General features: G+C 42.6%; 1 protein-coding gene across 2 annotated transcripts in view; it reads left to right on the top strand.

Moving 5' to 3' along the window:
- LOC132402270 (SPARC-related modular calcium-binding protein 1-like) overlaps window positions 1-25,833 on the top strand; it is a 124,371-nt gene that overhangs the window by 63,305 nt on the left and 35,233 nt on the right. For both annotated transcript variants that reach the window (XM_059985089.1, XM_059985088.1), the window contains exons 3-5: window positions 1,678-1,790; window positions 14,498-14,597; window positions 18,635-18,685. In XM_059985089.1, coding sequence (XP_059841072.1) covers window positions 1,678-1,790; window positions 14,498-14,597; window positions 18,635-18,685 — 264 coding nt within the window. The remainder of the gene's footprint in view (window positions 1-1,677; window positions 1,791-14,497; window positions 14,598-18,634; window positions 18,686-25,833) is intronic.

Raw genomic sequence — 25,833 nt, 5'->3', positions numbered from 1 at the left:
GAGCACCAGACTCTGTGCTTAGCCCCCTGCTCGATTTACTTTAAACCCATGAACGTGTGACTGAGTACAGCTCCAATGCCAGATTCAAGATCGCTGATGACGCCGCTGTTGTGGTTCGAATCAAAGTTGGTGACGAATCAGCATCATACAGGAGGGAGATTGAAAATCTGATTGGCTGATACCATAACAACAACCTGTCACTCAATGTCAGGAAGACCAAGGAGCTGGTTGTCGACTTTAGGAGGAGGAAAACAAAGGTTCATGAGCCAGTCCTCATCGGAGGGTAGAGAGGTCAGAGGCAACTTTAAATTCCTGGGTGTTACTATTTCAGATGACCTGTCCTGGGCCCAGCACGTAAGTGCAATTGTGGACAAAACATGGCAGCGTCTGGACATCCTTAGGAACCTGTGGAGATTCAGCATGACATCTAAAACTTTGACAGACTTCTGTAGATGTGTATTGGAGAGTATATTGCATCACTACCTGGTATGGAAACACCAATGCCTTTAAATGGAAATCCTGCTAAAAGTAGAGGATTTGGCCCAGTACATCACAGGTGAAACCCCCCCAACCTTTGAGCACATCTACATGAATCTCTGTCGTAGGAAAGCAGCATCCATCATCAAAGATCCTCACCACCAAGGTCATGTTCTCTTCTCACTGCTGCCATCGAGCAGAACGTAAAGGAGCCTCAGGTCCCACACCACCAGATTCAAGAACAGTTCCTACCCCTCAACCATCAGACTCTTGGTCAGAATGGGATAACTACACTCACATGCCAATCCATTGAGATGTTCCCACAACCAATGATCTCACTTTAAGGACTCTTTATCTCCTTATCTCATTATTTAATGCTGTTTATTTACATTTGCATTTGCACGGTTTGTTGCCTTCTGCACTCTAGTTGACCTTTCATTGATCCTGTTAGAGTTTCAACTCTATAGATTTATCTCCAGGAGGAAATGAATCTCTGCCCAATGAAGCAGTGGAGGCTACCTCAGTAAATATATTTAAGACCAGGTTGGATAGATTTGTACATAGCAAGGGTTACGGGAAAAAGGCAGGTCAGTGGAGATGAGTCCATGGTCAGATCAGCCAGGATCTTATTGAGTGGTGGAGCAGGCTCATTGGGCCAGATGGCCGACTCCTGCTCCTATTTCTTATGTTTTTATATATTCTTGGTCCCTGAATCATATATGGTGGCATGTATGTACTTTGATAACACAAGTTGTACTGATGAATAAACCAATTGTTTGGCATCAAATGACCTTGTCTCAGGGCTGGGTGTGTCTGTACCCGTGCCACACCCTCCTTGCCCTGGCACACCTCCCCTGCCACCTGTCCCACATGCCTTCTGCTGCACTCCACCCTCACCATTCCCAACCTCCTTTGCTTCTGCCAGATTTACAAGCACGCTCTCCACTCCACGTTGACAAATACAGTACCCTGCAAGTCATGGATGCCCTAGCAATAATCATGTGCCTAAGACTTTCTGTGCTGCATTTTGATAATAAGTTTACCTTGCTTTGAAATTTGAATGCATGCGAGAAGACGAATCCCAGGGTGGTATATGGTAACAGGCACGTACTTTGATAGTAAATTCACTTTGCTGTTGAGTCGGATTACTGGGAAAATGTGTTCTCTGTTTATTCTGAAATGGGCTGATCTGTTTTCCAGAGAGGTCTAAACTGAGATGCCAGGAAGACCGAGCCCAAGCATTAGCACAAACCAGGAAGACAACGGACTCCATCATCGTACCTGAATGTAATGAGGACGGCACCTTTGCACAGGTAATGTGGACAGTCACTGTGCTGAAGTGACATAGAGGAAACACAGGATTACAGAAATACTTCTTTTAACAGGGTTATTTTTGTTATTGATATTTTGTGTATCGATGAATGTTAAACTATGAAATGCGGTTACTGGTACATCATCAGAATCAGAATCGCCGATGTACATCATGAAATTTGTTGCTATGGAATCCTGGTGCATTGCAGTACATAATATTATTATTACTATTAGTACGAAATTACTATTAGCGTATATTCCGGAGTATAAGCCAACCCGAAGTATAAACCGACCCCCATTTTCAAGGTTAAAAAAAGTGAATTTTTCATGTTATCTTTGTCTAAGCTGACCCCTTTTGTAGAGGTTTTTGATTTAACCAGAAACGATCACAAGATCTCACATGCCGGTACTCAGCTTTGCCGGATCCGGACCCTGGAAATTTTGTGAACCAGTACCTGCTAAGAAAACAGGCCTACAGATTGTAGAGTGTTATAGGCGAATTCTTAATAAATAAGTCAGGGAGAGAAATTTTGGATTAGGTTTCCAATGGAAAAGAATCCTCTGAAATGTAACCCCCATGAAACCATTTAGCACCCATCGTAATCTCGTTAAAACATAACACGGGGTGGCAGGATCAGTACGTGTACTCCGTATTGAGTTTGCAAGCACCATGTACAAAAGATTGAAAACAAATGTGATACGATGCTGGCTTCAAGCTGAAGGTTGTTGATTTTACTAAAGGAATGAATAATTCTGCAGCTGCTAAGAAGTTTAGTGTAAACGAGAAACAAGTGAGAGAGTGGAGAAAGGCAGAGGACACGCTGAGGGAAATGCCAAAGATGGAATGTGCAAACCGCGGGAAAACACGCCAGTGGCCAGAACTGGAAGAAAAAGTTTTAGAGTGGATGATCACCAGCGATTGTCTGGATACATTGTTACCGGAGAAATGATTCGAGTTCAAGTGTTGAAATGGGACGAAAAATACCGTGAGGTCAGCGAAAATTTCAGAGCTACGTGAAGTTGGTGCACCCGATTTATGAATAGACGTAATCTTGTGTTGAGACAAAAAACAAAGATTGCTCAGAAAATTCCCGCGGGATGTTGTTTACATTCAAAAACGCTGCTGGATGGATGAATTGGGTTAAAGAGATGTGGAGTCGACGTCCCGAAGGTTTCGGGAAGGAAAAGTTGCTATTTGTCTGGGACATGTTCAAAGCACACTTGTCAGGTGAGACAAAACAACATTGAAAGCTGAAAATACGGACATTGCAGTCATCCCTGGTGGTTTGATGTCTGTGCTCCAGCCACCAGATGTGAGTTTAAACAAACCAAAGAATTCATGCGTCGACACTGGAACCAATTTGACTCAAAAACAGCCAAGAAATACGACCTGTCTTCCGTGTATTAGTTTTTCCGAAGTTGGCACCCTCTGAATAAGCTGACCCCCTAATTTTAGGACCAAAATTTAGCCAAATTCTCGGCTCTTACACCAGAATTTACGGTAGTATATATACATGAAATAAGTAGCGCAAAAAGAGAGAAAAGATGTAGTAAGGTGTTCATTGTTCGATGTCCATTCAGAAATGTGATGACAGAGGGGAAGAAGCTGTTCCTGAACCTGTGTGTCTTCAGGCTTCTGTACCTCCTCCCTGATGGTAGCAATGAGAACAAGGCATGTTCTGGGTAATGGGAGTCCTCACTGCTTAAAGATGTTGTGGATACTATATAGCAGCCATTCTCAGCAGGGACCATATGGCCCCCTTGGGGGCCCTGGCACATTAGAAGGGGGCCACTGACTGAAAACGGTGAGAAGGGGAGCCCCAAGTGTTTATGAGGGCCCTGGTAACAGAACCGATGAAATACCCAAGCAGCAACCTTCACTGGAGTCAATAATTTCCCGCCTATTTATAATACCTTTCCAACACACCATTTGAATTTGGCACACCTGGTAAATTAATTGCTTTTGAATTCATTTTGAATCCATTTGAAGTACAACCCACCCAAGCTGAGGCAGAAATTCAAGAGAGTTTGATTGATATAACTGCACATCGTCAGTTCAGTCAGTTTCAAAAAAAGAGTTTTGGACCAAGAGTGATCTGCCGAATAAATTTACAACACTGTAGGAAAAAGCCTGAAGATTTTTTTTATTGCCTTTCCCTCAACATATTTGGTTGCGAGCGGATTCTGCAGGGTAGTTTCCTTGACAAAATCCAGGAACAGAATTGATATCGCAAAAAGAGGTGGCTTCTGACTGTCATTGCCTAATTTGGAGCCCGATATCATGAAACTTGTGGAAAAGCACCAAGCTCAAGGATCCCATTCGGCCTGATAGATGTTTAATTTCATACAGTCTTTCTTAAAGTTTTGTCCAGTATGTCAGAATGTTCAAGTTTTCTTGGTGTTCAATAATAAAGGATTTTCTGTCTATCTGCAGCTTATTTCAATCCTGTGCAGTAACCTCCTGCCCCACACCCGCATACCAGACAGTTTTTAGTGTGTGTGCGCAGACTGAGTTCACAACTTTCTGCAGCTTCTTTCAATCCTGTGCAGTAACCTCCTGCCCCACACCAGACAGCGATGCAGCCATTTAGAAAGCTCTCCAAAGTACATCTGTAGGAATCAGTTGCTGTCATGTCGTGTTTGGAATTGCATCGATCTTAAAACTGGAACTCCCCGACACCCACGTGGTTGTGGGGAGAACGTACAAACTCCCCGACACCCACGTGGTCGCGGGGAGAACGTACAAACTCCCCGACACCCACGTGGTCGCGGGGAGAACGTAGAAACTCCCCGACACACACATGGTCGCGGGGAGAATATACACAACTGCTTACAGTGGTTGGATTTGAAACTTGATTTCTGAGACTGTAAAGGGCTGCACTGGCCTGGATATCCCGCTGTATGATCTCGTATCCCAATGATACGATGAACCCAACGGATAGATCTGACCTCTCACTCAGCTTTGAGCCAGTGGAGTGGAGCGAGTAAGGACAGTTCCTACCAAGATGAAAACAAACTGCTGATGTTATAACCTACTCCAAGATCAATGTCACCCTTCCTTCCCACATAGCCTTTCATTTTTCAATCATCCACATGTATGTCTAGCGTTGGCAACTCGGCCTCGTAAAAACACAAATAACTTGCTACGGAAGCACCGCCATGACGTTGCCCCGATACCGCCACTGCCCAGTTAAGGGCTGTTCTTCTTTTTCTATGTGTATACCTACGAGTTTCTTAAATGTCAGTAATATACCTGCCTCTACTACTTGCTGTGTTTTTAAAACAAAACTTGCCTCTGACTGAACCCTCTATACTTTCCACCAATCATCTTAAAATTATATTACGATGATTGTAGGGAATTAGGTATTTCCACCCTGCAAAAAAGTTTCTGGCTGTCCACTCGATCGCTGCCTCTTATCATCATATAGTGGTTGTCCTTCACGTCAGACCCGTGCGGGAGAGTTTTTAAAGTGGAAGAGCCGTTGAACTGGGAGAGTTCTGCTCTCTCAGAAGTCCAGGGACGAGCGTTACTGCCGAGGCCTTCCCGGTTGTCGTGGATGACCGTGATATCATCTGTGCCTCGTTCTCCATGGGGCAGAGCAGCCTTCCTGGCCATTGGATCTCAACTGGCCTGTCTGTCAGAGCTGACCTTGCTGGGACAGGCATGTCCTTATCTCACAGGGTGTGAGGCTTGCCGGCTACCCTCACCCGTCAAAGCAGGATACCAGGGGACCAAAGGTGAGTGAGCTGTCCTGGGATGGACCTTCACCAGAGGTGCTTCCCCCTCCCTGGACACTCCATGAACTCCTATCATTTTGATTTGCATATCTTATCGTCTTGCACAGCTCCATCAAGCCACCTCTCATCCTGCTTCACTCCAAAGAGAAAATCCTGAGCTCTCTCAACCTCTCCTCATAGCCACCCTCTCTAAACTGGACAGCGTCCTGGTGAATCTCCTCTGCACCCTCTCTAATCTGGACAGCGTCCTGGTGAATCTCCTCTGCACACTCTCTAATCCAGGCAGCGTCCTGGTGAATCTCCTCTGCACCCTCTCTAATCCAGGTAGCATCCTGGTAAATCTCCTCTGCACCCTCTCTAATCCAGGCAGCATCCTGGTAAATCTCCTCTGCACCCTCTCCAATCCAGACAGCATCCTGGTAAATCTCCTCTGCACTCTCTCTAATCCAGACTGCATCCTGGTAAATCTCCTCTGCACCCTCTCTAATCCAGGCAGCATCCTGGTGAATCTCCTCTGCACCCTCTCTAATCCAGACAGCATCCTGGTAAATCTCCTCTGCACCCTCTCTAATCCAGGCAGCATCCTGGTGAATCTCCTCTGCACCCTCTCTAATCCAGACAGCATCCTGGTAAATCTCCTCTGCACCCTCTCCAATCCAGACAGCATCCTGGTAAATCTCCTCTGCACCCTCTCTAATCCAGGCAACATCCTGGTAAATCTCCTCTGCACCCTCTCTAATCCGGATAGCATCCTGGTGAATCTCCTCTGCACCCTCTCTAATCCAGACAGCATCCTGGTGAATCTCCTCTGCACACTCTCTAATCCAGGCAGCATCCTGGTAAATCTCCTCTGCACCCTCTCCAATCCAGGCAGCATCCTGGTAAATCTCCTCTGCACCCTCTCTAATCCAGGCAGCATCCTGGTGAATCTCCCCTGCACCCTCTCTAATCCGGACAGCATCCTGGTGAATCTCCCCTGCACCCTCTCTAATCCAGACAGCATCCTGGTGAATCTCCCCTGCACCCTCTCTAATCCGGACAGCATCCTGGTGAATCTCCTCTGCACTCTCTCTAATCCAGGCAGCATCCTGGTGAATCTCCTCTGCACCTTCTCTGAAGCTTCCTGTAATGAAGCGACCAGAACTGAACGCAGTGTGGTCCAACCAGCATTTTACAGAGCGGCAACCTTATCACACAGATCTTGAGCACAGTCCTCGGGCTAATAAAGGCCAGCACACCAGCCTTAACAGTCATTTAAAAAATCTCGGATAAACACTGGCTGATACTTGTAAACGTGAGAAAGACTGCCGATGCTGGATATTCAAAGCCAGCCACACACACACACATCTTCAGGACTGAGAAGAAAAGGAGAAGACGCCAGAATACAAAGGTGGGGGGAGCGGAAGCTAGAAGGTGATGGGTCAAGCCAAGTCACTGGCTGGAGAAGGAGGAATCTGATAGGAGAGGACAGTGGACCATAGAGGTAAGTAAAGGAAGGGGGGGGACCCAGGGGAGGTGGGAGGCAGGTGAGATGTGGTAAGAGGCCAGAGTAGGTAATAGAAGAAGAGGGGAGGTGGAGGGAAACTTTTTTTTTACAGGAAGGAGAAATTGATATTGTGGCAAGCATTTGGTCCATAATGAGAGACGAGGAAGCTCTTTAACTCAACAACGGTTTTATTGTGATAGATACAAGACAGACTGGGCACCGTGACCCGGAGAGTGAACCCCCCCCTCCCCCAGTCTCATACAGATGGGGGAAGTGACCATCACACACCCTGGTTACAGTTAGGGTGACCCTCAAGTACACAAGGAAATCACTGTATAACCCAAGCTAAAATGTAACAGTAAATGAACCAGAACTTCCCACCATAATCCCACAAAAGCATTTTAACACAAGAACAATAAACCATGCTGGTGATTAGGAATGCAGAGACGGGCTGCCGACCGCGCTCCCACCCAGAACGTCACAATATTAATGCCATCAGGCGGGAGGCTCCTCCAACCTGAGGCTGGATTCATCTTGGGTTGATAATTGTTTTCTGGCCAGCAGTGAGAAATTTTCTTCCACTTCAAGTCATTCAGTTTCTCCTGTAAACATAATACTGGTGTTTCTGAGATGGTTTGTTAATAAGGGAGGAATGTTGGTTGATGGGTGGAGTAAGATAACCTCTGCCAAACAATGGCATCAAGTCCTGGAATTAATTCAGTCTTCAGGGGGATGAGCTCATCGAAGGACCTGATAGGCGTGAGGCGATTCACGGTCCAGAGGCTGTGCAGCGATGTCTTTAAGAGCTGGAAGTGCTTTGACAGTTTGCTTAGTTTTTGAATAGCTTTTTTCACTGACTGGGAAACACGAACATAAGATATGGCAGCAGAACTAGTCCGTTTGGCCCATCGAGTCTGCTCCGCCATTTCATCATGGCTGATCCATTTCCCTCTCAGCTCCAATCTCCTGCCTTCTACCTGTATTCCTTCATGCTCTGACTAATTAAGAAGCTATCAACCTCTGCCTTAAGTATACCCAGTGACTTGGCCTCCACAGTCACCCGTGGCAATGAATTCCACAGATTCACCACTCCCCAGCTAAAAAAAATCCTCCTCAGTTCTGCTCTAAAAAGGACACCCCTGTATTCTGAGGCCATGCCCTCTGGTCTTAGGCTCCTTTACCGTTGGAAACATCCTCTCCACATCCAGTCTGTTGAGGCCTTTCAACCTTTGATAGGTTTCAATGAAATACTCCACCTCATTCTTCTGAATTCCAGTGAGTACAGGCCCAGAGTCTTCAAATGGTCTTCATATGACGAGCCATTCAATCCTGGAATCATCTTCATGAGCCTCCTTTGGACCCTCTCCAATGACAGCACATCCTTTCTTAGATGTGCTGCCCAAACCTGCTCACAATATTCCAAGTGAGACCTGACCAGTGCTTCATAAAGCCTCAACGTTACATCCTTGCTTTTATATTCTTGGAATCAAGTGATATGCCCAGAACTTAAAACACAAGACACTCAGACTCTTCTCGGGCTTCCAGCTGGGTACAGGCCTCAATTTTAATGGACATTTCGATGACAGACTCCGCCATGAACTCCCAAAGCCATTGGTGCGGCACAGCAGTCTTGGCTTTTGGGACTGCCTGGTGAAGGAAGCCATTGAAGTAAAATTAGAGAATAAGAATTTTAATAAACTTGAAGGTCTCACCCTAAGTAAGAACTGGAATACAATTTTAAAAAGATGGGGCAGCGGAAACCTGATTGGATGAGGACTAATCAATCGGGATTGGAGTTGAGTGTATATACCACCGGACTAGATATGCCTAGGCGTCGTCCCTGATGAAGATTGTCATCAGAACATTAGGCAAAACCAACAACTGTACCTGGCTGGAAGCCTAACAAGAGATTCTGTGTCATATACACCGGGAAAGCACGAGGTCACTTTTCAGAAGTCAAAGAAAAGGAAAAATTGCTAAAGTTGTTCCAAGCATGCAGTACTTGCTTGTCTGAACAAACAAAAATTCCAAGAGAGGGTAAAATAAATCAAGAAATAATTAGGGCAGCATTTTGCTGTCTATGTGTTTCAAATGAATTCTGCTTAGGGGCGCCATGATATCATTTTTTACTTGTGCCCTTAGCTCCCAGTGGAACATAGACCATTGATGACCTCCTGTCCTCATCGTCCGAAGTCGATGGTATGGTTGGAGATCATCAGTGTTTCTGTAATCCTCTGCACAGGGGATTGGCCTCTACAGCTTCACCAGAGCCCTGTTGGCCTGCCTTGCCTGTCTCCACCTCTCACAATGGGGACGCTGAGGGGCCCCACGATAACGTCAGAGCTATTGTACCTCAAGGTGTCAGAGTTCAGAGTTCAATTCTGGTTGTCTGTAAGGAGTTTGTATATTCTCCCGGTGAATGCGTGGGCTTCTGGTTTCCTCCCAAAGATGTACCAGTTAGTAGGTTAATCAGTGATTGTAAATTGCCTTGTGATTGGATTAGGGTTAAATAGGTATGACTCAGAAGGGCAGAAGGGCCTGTTCTGTGCCAACGCATGTGGTGCATGCAAGCTTGGTTTCAATGTTCAAGAGAAGTTTGGATAGGTACATAGTTTAATGTAGCTATTTCATATATATCTATACCTATCTATACACACACATATATACAGCCTCCCGATGAGCCTGTGATTTCGGTCTCTGAGGCTGATGTGAGAGCACGATGAACCTACGGAAAGCATCTGACCCAGACGGGGTACCTGGCCGAGTACCAAAGACCTGATGTTGATCAACTGGCTGGAGCGTTCACTGAGATCTTTAACCCCTCGTCTCAGCAGACTGAGGTACCCAGCTGGTTCAAGCGAGCCTTAATTACACCTAAGGAAAAGTGGTGACCTGCCTCAGTGACTATCGTCCAGTCGCACTTACATCCACAGAGAGGCCGATGAAGCGTATCAACTCCTTTCTGAGAAGCGACCTGGATCCACTTCAGTTTGCCTGCCGGCACAACAGGATCTTAGCAGATGCCATCTCATTGGCTCTTCTCTCAACCTTGGAACATCTGGACAGCAAAGGTACATCCTTTCAAGCAGCTCTTTAGCGACCACAGCTCAGCATTTAATACCATCATCACCTCAAAACTAATCAAAGCTTCAAGGCATTAGCCTCAATATCTCCTTGTGCAATTGGACCCTCAATTTCCTCACTTGCAGACCCCAGTCAGCTTGGATTGGTAACAACATCTCCTTCACGATCTCCATCAGCACTGGTGCACCATGAGGATTTGTGCTTAGCCCCTGCTCTAGTCACTTTACACGTATGACTGTGAGGCTAATCACATTTCCAATACCATATTCAAATTTACTGCTGACACCACTGTCTTTGGCCAAGTCAAAGGTGGTGATAAATCAGCATATAGGAAGCAGTTTGAAAGTCTGATTGGCTGGTACCATAACAACAAACCTCTCACTCAATGTCAGAAAGATCAGGGAGCTAATTATTGACTTCAGGAGGAAGAAAACAAGGGTTCATGAGCCAGTCCTCATCGGAGGATCAAAGGTGGAGAGGGTTAAGAACTTTAAATTCCTCAGTTATATTATTTTGGAGGATCAGTCCTGGGCTCCGCACTTACTTCCTTAGGAGTTTATGAAGATTCGGCATCATATCTAGAAGCTTGACAATTTTCTGTAGAGTTATGAGCGTATATTGACTGACTACATCAGTCTGCTATGGAAACACCAATATCCTTGAAAGGAAAATCCTATAAAAAGTAGTGGATGCGGACCAGTTCATCACTGGTAAAGCCCTCTTCACCACTGGGCACATCTACATGGAGTGTTGTTGCTGGAAAGTAGCATCCATCATCAGGGACCCCCGCCACCCAGGACACACTCCCTTCTCGCTGCTGCTATTGGGTACAGGTGCCTCAGGACTCACACCACCACGGTCAGGAGCAGTTACTATCCCTCAACCATTAGGCTCTTGAACCAAAGAGGATAACTTCACTCAACTTCACTTGCCCCATCGTTGAAATGTTCCCGCAACCAATGGCCTCACTTTCAAGGACTCTTCATCTCAATGTTTATTGCATGCTTGCCTGTTCGTTTATCTGTTTATTTATCAATCAATTTATTAATTCATCTGTCTGTCTATTTATTTATATATAGATAATAATCTTGTTTTTATGTATGGTTTGTTGTCTTTTGCACACCAGTTGAATGCCCAGTTGGTATGGCCTTTCATTGATTCCATTATGGGTGTTGCATTTATTGAATATGCCCCCAAGAAAACAGACCTGTGGATTGTAAATGGTGATATATGAGTATTTTAGTAATAAATTTACTTTGAACCTTGAACTTTGACCTGAGTACTCTGAGCAGTAGACTGTGAGTGACCTTTACTAATCAACCCCTTCTTTAAATATACCCAATGACTTGGTCTCCACAGCTGTCTGTGACAATAAATTCCCCAGATTCACCACTCTCTGGCTAAAGAAATTCCTCCTCATCTCAGTTCTAATGAGATAACTTTGTACTCTGAAGCTGTGTCCTCTGGTCCTAGACTCCCCCTCTATAGGCAACATCCTCCCCACATCCACACCATTCGCTGGTGGGAGCCTGGGCATCTCTTATTCCCCTGCAACTACCTGTTGACCTTCCTCACAAGGAGAAAATCTCCCCATGCTCTTTATCCAACCGTCCTCCATCAAAGACCTCTCCCCTTGGTCTCTTCAGAGAAAACACACCCGTGCTGCACACAGCTGACGTCTGCTATAGTGACTTTCACAAGTAGCGGTGTCAGGTCAGGGAGAATGCTCGGTAAAAATCTGTGGCGTATTGCACATGGCATTCTGGGCCACTACTTTGATTGTTGTTCCTCTCCGCACATCGGGTGCTAGCCTTGCCTTCTCTTTAGCACTTGTCTGTTTTTGTACAAGGCCGAGTTGTTAGCTCAAAGCTCAAATCAATGTGGATGGAATAGGCGCTGGTTGGATTTGACCCGGGAAGTCCGGTGCAGATGCCACTACACCACCGGCTAGCTAATTACTTTGATTGGCGCATCGTAAATCATTTATAGAATTACAAACACATGCAGCTGAAGTGGATTTAAAATGACATGAGTCATGAGAAAGCAGCACTTTTTTACGAACTGGTTGCCCCATTTTCACATGTGGTACGGTTTACAGCGAGCAAGCTATAAGGACAAGAGGACTCTTCACTGGGAAAGAACATCAGAACACAAGAAAGTTTGCAGATCCTAATAATCCAGAGTGACACTCTCAAAATGCTGGAGGAACTCAACAGGTCAGGCAGCACAGATGGAAAAGAGTAAACAGTTGGTGTTTCAAGTTGAGATCCTTCTCCAGCCCTTGACCTTTTCCACCCACCTGGCTTCACCTATCACCTCCCATCTCCCCCCCCCCCCCACTCCATCTTTTTATTTTGGCATTGACTGGAAAAGAAAAGGGAAGATACCAGAATAAAAAGGCCGTGGGAGGGGAAGGAGGCTAGCTAGGTGATAGGTGAAGCCAAGTGGGTGAGAAAGGCCAAGAGCTGGAGAAACATAGAACATAGAAATCTACAGCGCATTACAGGCCCTTCGGCCCACAATGTTGTGCCGACCATGTAGCCTACTCTGGAAACTGCCTAGAACTTCCCTACCGCATAGCCATCTATTTTTCTAAACTTCATGTATCTATCTTAAGAGCCACTTAAACGACCTTATTCCATGCACCCACCAAAAAATTACCTCTGACATCTCCCCTACCACACCCAAGCAGCTTAACATTATGACCCCCTGTGTTAGCCACTTCAGCCCTGGAAAAAAGCCTCTGGATATCCAGTGCCCCTCATCATCTTATACACCTCTATCAGGTCACCTCTCATCCTCCGTCGCTCCAAGGAGAAAAGGTCACTCAACCTATTCTCATAAGGCATGCTCCCCAATCCAGGCAACATCCTTGTAAATCTCCTCTGCACCCTCTCTATAGTATCCACATCCTTCCTGTAGTGAGATGAGCAGAACTGAACACAGTGGGTCTTGTATAGCTACAAGAATGAACCTTATAGGACAGGAGAGTGGACCACAGGAGAAAGGGGAGGAGGAGGGGACCCCGGCAGAGGTGATAGGCCGGTCAGAAGAAGTAAGAGGCCAAAATGGGGAATAGAGGGAGAGGGGAAGGGAATCTTTTTTCGTTTACCAGAAGGAGAAATCAATATTCATGCCATCAGGTCGGAGGCTACCCGGATGGAATATAAGATGTTGCTCCTCCACTGGCAAGATGAAGTTTGCAACCAAAGAACAGAAGTTGAACAGTTTAGCTTGTGGACTTCAGCAGAGAGAGAGTGGAAATTTGACTGAGTGGTGTAATAGCAAGAGCAACCTCTCACTCAATGTCAATAAGACCAAGGAACTGATAATAGAATTCAGGAGGGAAACCCGAGGTCCTTGAGCCAGTAATCATCGAAGGATCAGAGGTGGAGACGGTCAGTAACTTTAAATTCCTGGTGTCTCTATTTCAGAGGAACTGAACTTCTATAGATGTGTGGTGGGAAGTGTGCTGACTGACTGTATTATGAGAACACTGATGAGTGGAAGATCCTACAAAAAGTGGTGGATTTATCCAGTCCATCATGGGTAAAACCTCCCAACTATTGAGCACATCTACATGAAATGTTGCCATAGAAAAGCAGCATCCATCATCAGAGATCCTCACCACCCAGGACACGCTCTCTTTCACTGCTGCTATCAAGTAGAAGGTACAAGAGCCTCAGGACCCACACCACCAGGTTCAAAAACAGTTACTACCCCTCAACCGTCAGGCTTCTGAACAAATTCTTCTTCTTCACTCATTCTACTTCTAATGTTCCCACAACCGATAGTCTCATTTTAAGGACTTTTTATCTTGTTATTTCATGTTGTTGTTATTTATTGCTGTTTTTTCAGATTTGCATTTGCACAGTTTGTTGTTCATTGATCCTGTTTACAGCTACTGTCCTATAGATTTGCCGAGTATGCCCACAGAAAAAGAATCTCAGGGTTGTATGTGGTGACATGTGCGTACTCTGATAATAAATTTTACTTTGAACGTTAAACCTGTCCCAACATTAAACGAGTTTAGAGATGAGCTTAATTTGGTGCGTGTACATCAAAACAGGCAGTGAACCAGGTCATTTGTGTCAATGGCCAATGCAGTTACCGGGGGCTCCATGCTTCTGGCACCAACACAGCATGCCCACAGCTTACTAACCATAACCAGTACCTCTCTGGACTGTGGGAGGGAACCCGTGCGGTCACGGGATAAATATACAAACTCCTTACCGGCAGCAGCGGGATTGAACCGGTGATCACTGGCGCTGTAATACATTGTGCTAATCACTACGCCCCCCACGCTACCCAAAGATGTTAACATTTTAGTTTGCTTCCCCAAAACAGGGAGCACTCTACCTCGAGGCACAATCTCTTACTGCCTTCTCTCTGATTCCGCAGGTTCAGTGTCACAAGTTGACGGGCTACTGCTGGTGCGTAACGCCCGAGGGCAAGCCGGTCAGTGGGTCTTCGGTGCACAACCAGACTCCCACCTGCTCAGGTACGACCATGTACACACACACACCGCTGTCACGTGGGGGGGTTAGTGTGCTCGTCGGTCGAAAGCCGCTTGCGTCGTGCCGGTCACCGACTGGCCCTCTTGAAGGATGCAGCAGCTCGTTCCCATTGGTTCCCTTGTGTGCGGTGGCTCCGGTGTCCGGTTTCAGGCGCCTCAGGAGGGTATAAGAGCAGCCGGTGAGGGAGGCCCAGTCTCTCTCCTTTTGTCTCCAGGCCACTCTTCACACTGAGGCTGTGACCGGTGCTAAAGGACCACTGGGAAGGGATGTGCAGACACAGAAGGCCCGTTCACACTCTTACCTAAGCACCTGCTTGTTGAATATTTAACTTTGGGGAGACTTGGATGTTCGGTGGAATGTTTTACCGTTGGTAAATAAGTGATTAATATACTAATTCGTAGTCAGTCTCACTCACCAAACCTATGAACCTGCACTGGTTTCCCAAATCAAAGGAGCCAAAAGAAAAATCTGTTTTGCTTGTTGAATGACCTATTTGCAGAATTAGGAAGTGAAAACAAATATTTAATTTGGATGAAAACCAAGCTCTTGATGGGAAACAAACCCGGAATGTTGGAATTACTCAGCAGCCAGGGTGGCATCTATAGATTCGGAAAAAGTAACACTTCAGGTCAAAGGTTCTTCATTGGGATTCTCAAAGGCAAAGTAACAAGTCTGCTGGAGTCGTCCATTGTGTCCAGGGCAACCCACATGGCCTCCTCTATGTCGGCAAGACCCCTCATAAACTGGAGGCCCGCTTTGTCGAGCACCTCTGCTCCATTGTCGAACATTGTGTTCTTCTGTCTTTTTTAGAATTGGTTCTTTTGGGTTTCTTGGTTTTGTGGCTGCCTGTTAGGAGACGAACCTCAAGGTTGTATGATGTATATGTACTTTGAACTTTTGCACATAGATGCTGGAAATACAAAGCAACACAAATACAAAGGAGAGGAGAATGAACCATGGGAGAAAGGGAAGGAAGAGAACCAAAGGGAGGTGATGGGCAGGTGAGGAGGAGAGAAGAGGTTAGAGGGAGCCAGAATGGCGAATGGAAAAAGAGGGAAGGGGGAGGGGGAGAAATTACCAGAAGTTAGAAAGAGCAATGTTCATAAAGAGCAAGGTTGGAGGCTGCCTGTAATTAAAGGATTATGTAAATCTGGACAAAACATTTGCATTGATAAGACCATAAGATATAGGAGCAGAATTAGGCCATTTGGCCCATCGAGTTTGCTTTGTCATTTCACCATGACTGATAGATTTTTTTCTGTCAGCCCCAATCTCCCGCCTTCTCCTCGTATCCCTGCGTGCCTTGAGCAACAAAGAATCTATCAACTTCTGCCTTAAATATACATACAGATTTGGCCTCCACAGATACCTGTGGCAGTAAATTCCACATGTTCACCACTCTCTGGCTAAAGGAATTCCTCCTCATCCCCATTCTAAAAGGACACCCCTCTATTCAGAGGCTGTGTCCTCTGGTTTTAGACTCCCCCCATTATAGGAAACATCTTCTCCACATCCACTCTATCTGTGTCCTCTGGTTTTAGACTCCCCCCACTATAAGAAACATCCTCTCCACATCCACTCTATCTGTGTCCTCTGGTTTTAGACTCCCCCCACCATAGGAAACATCCTCTCCACATCCACTCTATCTGTGTCTTCTGATCCTAGACTCCCCCACTATAGGAAACATCCTCTCCACATCCACTATCTGTGTCCTCTGGTCCTAGACTCCCCCACTACAGGAAACATCCTCTCCACATCCACTCTATCTGTGTCTTCTGATCCTAGACTCCTCCACTATAGGAAACATCCTCTCCACATCCACTCTATCTGTGTCCTCTGGTCCTAGACTCCCCCACTATAGGAAACATCCTCTCCACATCCACTCTATCTGTGTCCTCTGGTCCTATACTCCCCCATTGTAGGAAACATCCTCTCCACATCCACTCTATCAAGGCGTTTCACCATTCAATAGGGTTCAATGAGGTTGTCCCTCATTCTACACCATTTCTGTTTCAGTTAATCAGTTTAGTTCATTTAACTCATTATGTCATTGATCATTAGCATCCTGTTGTTATCTTTGTTTAATTATATACTGGGTTATATACCTACAAAGCAATTAGGTTTTTATTGGACAAGTGGCCCATTACTTAATATGTTACTTTAACAAATTACAGAAATGTCTCTGTAACATTTAATTTTTTGGAAAATGAATGCTGTAAGTAACATCCACTGGCTCCCCTTTGTCCACCCTTCCTTGAAGAACTCAGGCAAGATTTCCCTTTACAGACACCATGCTGAATTTGACTTGTTTCATCTTTAGTCTCCATGTACCCCGAAACCTCGTCTTTAATAACAGACTCCAACACTTTCCCAGCCACTGAGGTTAGGCTAACTGGCCTGTAATTTCCTGTCTTTTGCCTTCCTCCCTTCATAAAGAGTGGAATTACATTTACAATTTTCTGGTCCTCCAGGACCATGCCAGAATCAACTGATTCTTGAAAGATCATGGCCAATCCATCCGTTATCTCTTCAGCTCCCTTTTGTGCACGTCACACCGGCCCCAGAAGAGTTCCCAATGATCCAGAAATCTGAATCTCTGCTCCATGCTCCAATTCTTCAGTTACCCATTTATCTGTCTTCTGTAGCTATTGGGTGACTACCTCCCTGTAGCTCCAGTCTATCACCTCTTCACTTTCCCTAACAAGCCGAAGGCCATTGTACTGCCCCTCCAGTTCCCTAACTTGGTCTCTAAGGAGCTGCATCTCGATGCATCTGATGCAGATGTGGCCACTGGGGAGACTGGTAGTCTCCCAGAAGTCCCACATCTGACACCCAGAACAGAACATTGGCTCTGTAGTCACCCCCCCCCCACTCTCTCAAAAGTTAAATGAGGAAAAAGGAATGAACGTAACTGCTTATCTGTTCTCACCAAAGCCCTGTTGAGCGAAAGCCTTACCACTCTGACTCAGACCGCTCCCATGATGACCGCTCCTCTAGACGTCACCCCTCTTTTATGGAGTCTGGGTTTTTAAAACTCTGCGATGGAATTGTGTCAGTGCAGTACTCCTATCAACAATTGTCAGTGTTGACTTTGTCCTCAGGGTTATGGGTGGGGGAGGGCTTCAACCACATACGCCTGACTCTAAGAATGGTGGCTTAGGATACTGCGCAAGGGCGTTACGTCTGGACTTGGAGGCAACTCGATGCAGCACACTGAGGCGAGGCGAGGCGAGGCAGCGGACCCATGGCTGAGGGTCAGGAAGAACCAAAGTTTGATCGGTTTAAGTGCCGGGCCGAATTGGAAAGGTCGGGTACAGGCTGAATCGAGGCAGCGAGTGTCAGGCCTCAGAGCCTATCGAGGCAACTGAAAACAATGCTTGGACGTGGAATTAGGTGCCGGGCCAGACTGAGAAGGTGAGGGACAGGCTGGTTCAGCTCACTGCTCTGCGCCGTTTACTCGGCTCTGCGCCGAACTACGGGTCTCGGACTCTCTTTGTGGTCTTCAGTTCAGAACTCTATCTGCTTGCAGTTATTAATTGAATATTTTTTCCTCTTTCTCTGCACATTGAGATTCTTTGTTCTGTGGCTGCCTGTTAGGAGACGAACGTCAGGTTGTATAATGTATATGTACTTTGAACTTTGAGCAAAGGAACACTACGGCCACCTCTTCCACTACCATGGACTTGTCTCTGACTGTGTTTGTGGTTTTTGTTTTCTTTTGCACCGTCCTCTCCGCACTGCCCTGCGTAAGTTAAGTACTGCACGTTGTCCATAGCTACGCGCCTGCCTGCAATGCTGCTGCAAGCAAGTTTTGATCGCACTTGTACCTCGCTCTGCTTTGTCCACAAGACAGGTCCGATAATGAGGAGCCCCTGTACCTGCTGGTCCGCTAATCTGGAAACACCAGTATTTTGAATACTCAATGTGGTCAAACTGCTATCAAATTAGAAAAAATTATCAAATTTATCAAATTTGATGTGCTATCAAATTAGATCTTATCCAGAACTGATTTTTCTTTCAGATTTCACGAAGGACAAAACCTCCCAGAGGGCTCGGGACTCCAGCAGAATGGGTAATTTTAAAGCTTTTGGTTACTTTGATTAATTTTTCTGCGGTTTGGTTTAACACCCTCCTCTGACCAGAACAACTTGACTGACTAACCACTTTAGACCATAAGACACAGGAGCAGCATTAGGCCACTTCGCCCATCCAGTCTGTTCTGCCATTTCATCATGGCTGATCCATTTTCCCTCTCAGTCCCAATCTCCTGCCTTCTCCCCTATATCCCTTCATTCTGGACTAATCAAGAATCTATCAATCTATGCCTTAAATATACCCAATGACTTGGCCTTCACAGCCCCCTGTGGCCCCTAATTCCACAGTTTTGCCACTCTCTGGCTAAAGAAATTCCTCCTCTCCTCCATTCAAAAAGGCTGTCCATCTATTTTGAGACTGTGTCCTTTGGTCTTAGACTCCCCCACCGGTGAAGACATCCGCTCCTGGAAAAGGTGAGAAATTGAGAGGTGAGGAAAACTCTATTAATGTTGCATCAAACTCCAAGGTTAAAGGGAGTTAATGATCCAAATTTCTGTCTGAAGTCCACTAAAGGAAATTTTTTTGGAGATTGAATTTTTACTAAATCATCAGAGGCAAATCCAGAGGGCACAGCCTCAGAATAGAAGGACATCCCTTTGAAACAGAGATGAAGAGGAATTTCTTCGGGCAGAGAATGGTGAATCTGTGGAATTTATTGCCACAGGTGGCTTTGGAGGCCATGTCATTGGGTGTATTTAAAGCAGAGGTTGATAGGTTCTTGATTAGTCAAGGCGTCGGAGGATGTGGAAAGAAGGCAGGAGTGTTGGGTTCAGAGGGATAATGAATCAGCCATGCTGGAATAGCAGAGCAGACTCGATGGACTGAGTGGCCTGATTCTACTCCTAAGTCTTATGATCTTTCAGCAGTACAAGAGTTTGGCACACAGTGGATGGGCTGAAGGATCTCTTTATGTTGTAGTGCTTCACGACTATGCTTCAGACCAGGTGACAGAAGGTGAAGTTAGACTGGCCTGGGATTTCCCCGGCTAAAACGAGATGAGCTGAATCAGAATCTGGTTTAATATCACAGGCACACGTCTTGAAATTTGTCTTTGTGGCAGCAGTACAATGCAAATTATAATAATAGAGAAAAACTGCGTATTAATGTATTGAAATAAGTATAGATATATATAAATATACATAAAATAGTTACATTAAATAATTAGCACAAAAATAAAAATTAAAGAGTAGAGAGGTAGTGTTCATGGGTTCAATGTTCATTCAGAAATCGGATGGCAGAGGGGAAGAAGCTGTTCCTGAATCATAGTGTTTGTGGCTTCAGGCTCCTGTACCTCCTCCCTGATGGCAGAGGGGAAGAAGCTGTTCCTGAATCATTGTGTTTGTGGCTTCAGGCTCCTGTACCTCCTCCCTGATGGCAGAGGGGAAGAAGCTGTTCCTGAATCATTGTGTTTGTGGCTTCAGGCTCCTGTACCTCCTCCCTGATGGCAGCACTGAGAAGAGGGCATGACCTGGGTGGTGGGATTTCTTCATGAAGGACGTCATCTTTTTGAGGCATCGCTCCTCAAAGATGTCCTGGATGCTGGGGAGGCCGGTGCCCATGATGGAGCTGACCGAGTTCACAACTCTCTGCAGCTTCTCTCAATCCTGTACAGTAGCCCCCCAATCCCCCCAGTCCAGGTGGTGACGCAACCAGTTAGAATGCTCTCCATGGTACATCTGTAGAAATCTGTGAGTGGCCTGTGATCGAAGTTCCTGTGATTTGATGTCCATAAAATGCAAGTTGATCTGAGGATGCTACTGTGGATCCAATACTGTGTGGAAGATCTCAGATGTCGCACAAACCCACATTGCACAGAAACAGGCGCTTTAGCTCAACTCATCCAACCAACCCTGTGGATCCAATACCGTGTGGAAGATCTCAGATGTCGCACAAACCCACATTGCACAGAAACAGGCGCTTTAGCTCAACTCATCCAACCAACCCTGTGGATCCAATACCGTGTGGAAGATCTCAGATGTCGCACAAACCCACATTGCACAGAAACAGGCGCTTTAGCTCAACTCATCCAACCAACCCTGTGGATCCAATACCGTGTGGAAGATCTCAGATGTCGCACAAACCCACATTGCACAGAAACAGGCGCTTTAGCTCAACTCATCCAACCAACCCTGTGGATCCAATACCGTGTGGAAGATCTCTTTCTTTCTTTTTCAATCTTTTTATTAAATTTCATATATAAAAAAAACAACACATAATAATGAATAGATTACAGATTCAATAAACTTGAGATTACATTAGTAATAGGATAATATCCTATTAAAACATCCATCATCAAAAGGTACATAAATCAATCAAGTCTATATAAATATATATGAAAAAAAAACAAAAATAATCATCGAAAAAAGAAAAAAAAAATTGAAATTATATATGAGAAAAAATATATATTGAAAAAAAATACTAAACTAAAACTAACATGGGCAATAATAGCACTTTATAAATATATAAAGGTGTCAAGAAAAGAACTCCGGAACTCCATACCTGAACAAGGATAAGTAGAGAAAAGGATCTGAAATAGGCCAAATTAATTCATATGAAAGTGTCGAATAAATGGTCCCCAGGTTTCTTCAAATTTAATTGAAGAATCAAAGATAGTGCTTCTGATTTTTTCCAAACTCAAATAAGAAATAGTTTGGGAGAACCACTGAAATGTAGTAGGAGGATTTACTTCTTTCCAGTTTTGTAATATAGACCTTCTGGCAATTAATGTTACAAAGGCAATCATTCGTCTGATTGAAGGGGAAAGCTGATTGCCATCTTCATTTGGTATACCGAAAATTGCAGTAATAAAATGGGGTTGTAAATCGATATTCCATACTGAAGAAATGACATCAAAAATGTCCTTCCAATAGTTATGTAAAGTGGGACATGTCCAAAACATGTGAGTCAATGAAGCCACTTCTAAGTGACATCTGTCACATTGAGGATTAATATGCGAATAAAATCGGGCAAGCTTATCTTTAGACATATAAGCTCTATGTACAATTTTAAATTGTATTAAAGCATGTTTAGCACAAATAGAGGAGGAATTAACCATTTGTAAAATTTTTTCCCATTTATCTGTTGATATATTACATCGAAGTTCTTTTTCCCATTCTTGTCTAATTCTATCCGATATTTCTGGCTGTATCTTCATAATCATGTTATAAATAAAAGCTACTAATCCCTTCTGACAAGAATTAAAAGTAAAAATCAAATCTGAAAAATCCGATGGAGTTGAGTTAGGAAAAGATGGAAGAATTTTATGTAAGAAATTTCTAATTTGTAAGTATCTAAAAAAATTAGATTTAGGTAATTCAAATTTGTTGGATAGTTGATCAAAAGACATCAAAGTACCTTCAAAAAAAAATCACGAAAACATTTTATACCTTTCCTTTTCCATATACTAAAAGCTTGATCTGTCAATGAAGGTTTAAAAAAAAAATTACATAAAATAGGGCTGTCCAGAGCAAAGTTTTTCAGATTAAAGAATTTGCGAAATTGAAACCAAATTCGTAGTGTATGTTTAACAACAGGGTTAGATATCTGTTTATTGAATTTGGCTAAATCAATAGGAAGAAAAGAACCAAGAACGGAAAATATAGAATATCCCTTAACCTCACTACATTCCAAATTTACCCACTGTGGGCACACAGGTGAATCCAAATCTAGTTTCCAGTACATTAGGTTACGAATATTATTCGCCCAATAATAAAATCTAAAGTTAGGTAAAACTAGACCACCATCTTTTTTAGACTTTTGTAATTGCCTTTTGCTTAACCTAGGATTTTTATTTTGCCACACAAATGAGGAAATTTTTGAATCAATATTATCAAAAAAAGATTTAGGAATAAAAATTGGTAAAGCTTGGAATAAATATAAAAATTTTGGTAAAATCATCATTTTAATAGCATTAATCCGACCAACTAATGATAAAAATAAGGGAGACCATCTAGTAGTAAGTTGCTGAATTTGATGCAGCATAGGTAAAAAATTCAGTCCAAATAAATCTTTATATTTCTTGGTGATTTTTATACCTAAATAGATAAAGTTATCAGTAACAACTTTAAATGGCATCCTATCACTCAATAAAGTTTGCGCGTTTAAAGGGAATAACTCACTCTTATCTAAGTTTAACTTATAACCAGAAAAGCTACCAAATTGAGCCAACAAGGATAAAATAGCAGGAATAGACCTACTAGGATTAGAAATATATAACAACAAATCATCAGCATAAAGCGATAATTTGTATAACTTCTCATTACGGGTAATACCAAAAATATTAGGAGACTCACGAATAGCGATAGCTAAAGGTTCTAATGCAATATTAAATAATAAAGGACTTAAAGGACAACCTTGTCTCGTACCACGAGATAATTGAAAAAAAGAGGATCTATAATTATTTGTAAGAACAGAAGCAACAGGTTTATAATATATTAATTTAATCCATGATATAAAATTAGGACTAAAATTAAAGTTTCTCAATGCATTAAATAAATATGTCCATTCAACTCTATCAAAGGCTTTTTCAGCATCTAATGAGATAACACATTCTGGGGTTGTAGGTAATGAAGTATAAATTATGTTAATCAATTTTCTAATATTAAAAAAGGAATACCGATTCCTAATAAAACCAGTTTGATCTTCTGAGATAATCTGTGGTAATACCTTTTCTAATCTAATGGCTAAAATTTTTGTAAGAATCTTAGAGTCTACATTTAATAATGATAAAGGGCGATAAGATGCACATAAAGTAGGATCTTTATCTTTTTTAAGAATTAGAGAGATAGTAGCTTCATAAAACGATTGAGGTAGTCTCTTCTTAACAAACGCATCATTAAAGATTTCACATAGCCAAGGAGAAAGCAATAAAGAAAAAGTTTTAAAAAATTCTACAATAAAACCATCAGGACCAGGAGCTTTCCCTGAATTCATTGATGAGATAGCCTCTCTTATTTCATCCATAGAAATAGGAGCATCAAGCAAGCTACAATCTTCATCTATCAGTTTAGGAATATTCAAGTTATTAAAAAAATTATCCATCGTAAACCGGTCACCGTCAAATTCTGATTGATATAAAGATTTATAAAAATCTTGAAAAGTGTTATTGATTTCTTTATAATCAGTAGTTAAATTACCGTCTTGTTTACGAATTTTAATAATTTGTCGCTTAGTCGAAATAGCTTTTAATTGATTAGCTAACAATTTACCAGTTCGATCACTATGAATATAAAATTGAGCCCTAGTCTTAATTAATTGATTCTCAATTGAAGAAGATAATAATAAACTATGTTCCATTTGAAGCTCAACTCTCTTCTTATAAAGTTCTTTGGTAGGAGTAACAGAATAAATCTTATCAATTTCTTTAATTTTATCCACCAATAAAGCTATATCTGAATATCTTTGTTTTCTTTTACCAGCGGAATATGAAATAATTTGTCCACGAATAAAAGCCTTGAAAGAGTCCCAAAGTATTCCTTTATCAATCTCTTCATTATAGTTTGTTGAAAAAAATAAGTCAATTTGTTGTTTTATGAAGGTAATAAATTCTGGATCTTGAAGTAAAGTAGCATTAAGTCTCCAAGATCTAGTATTGATAGAAGAGTCCGGAATCTTGATAGATAACTTCAAAGGCGCATGATCCGAAATAGCAATAGAATCGTATTTACAATCAATAACATCTGTTAATAAATGATGATCAATAAGGAAATAATCAATTCTAGAATAACTATGATATACATGTGAAAAAAATGAAAATTCTTTATCTTTAGGGTTCAAAAACCGCCATATTTCAGTAATTCCAGAATCAACCATAAAAGAATTAATAAGTAAAGCTGATCTATTCGGAAGAGTTCGAATAGGTTTAGATCTATCCATCGAAGGATTCAAACAACAATTAAAGTCTCCACCCATAATCAACATATATTCATTCAAATTAGGAAGAGAAGTAAATAAACGTTTAAAAAATTCAGGACAATCAAAGTTTGGAGCATAAATATTAACTAAAACAACTTTCCGATTAAAAAGTAAACCAGTTATCAACAAAAATCTACCCTGTGGATCAGAAATAATTTCATAATGTGTAAACGAAATTGAGGCGTCTATAAAAATAGACACACCCCTAATTTTAGCGGTACAATTTGAGTGAAATTGTTGTTCTTTCCAGAACCTAAAAAAACGTTGATTATCCTCCCTCCTAATATGGGTCTCCTGTGCAAAAATAATATTAGCGTTCAATCTATGGAATACTTTAAATATTTTTTTACGTTTAATCGGATGATTTAAACCATTAGTATTCCACGAGATAAAGTTAATAGATTTATCCATCATACCAATATTAATTGTGTGTATCATAAAAGGTTAAAAAGACACATAACCCACAATTTAGGAAGAAGGAAAATTGATTCAGGAGCAACCGGAGATCCTGACACCTCAACAATATTAACAATTTAAAGTCAGCCCATAAACTAAAAGCAAAAAAATAAAAAGCAAAAGCATGAAAAAAGATCCCTCCCCCCTCCCCCCACCCTTTGAAAGAAAGCCAAGCGGCAGGCGCATAAACTAATACTAATATTACCCCCATTTCAAGATGGCAGCTCCATAAGAAAATTTTTTTAAGAAAAAACTATATAACACCCTAATTAAAATATAGAGTTGCAATATATATATATATATATATATATATATACCTACATATATATATATATATATACCTACATATATATATATATACATACACATACACACACATATCAGACAAATCAAAAAAAAACTAAAATAGTAAAACCAGAAAAATCATTAATAAAAAAAAAATGAACATTAAAGTTTAAAAATGTAATACACCTTTAAAAAAGAAATTCCATATTCAGATACAAAGATGACGTTTCACAAGCCAAGACTTATGGGAAGAAGAAACGACATTTTGAGAAAGCCATATTACAAAATATGAATATAAATTCAGCAATCTAATAAGAAAATTTAGTAAAAAAAAAGTTATCAAAATAGAATTTTTTTTAAAAAAAAAGATTTAATAGACACTACAACATATATAAAAAAAAGACTAAAAAAAAGAATTCAAAACCTTTGTTCCATTTCTAAATACAGGCAAGCAAATAAACGCTTATAAAA

This window comes from Hypanus sabinus, chromosome 11 (assembly GCF_030144855.1).
Source record: "Hypanus sabinus isolate sHypSab1 chromosome 11, sHypSab1.hap1, whole genome shotgun sequence".
Lineage (NCBI taxonomy): Eukaryota > Metazoa > Chordata > Chondrichthyes > Myliobatiformes > Dasyatidae > Hypanus > Hypanus sabinus.
This window is presented reverse-complemented; position numbering and strand designations above follow the sequence as displayed.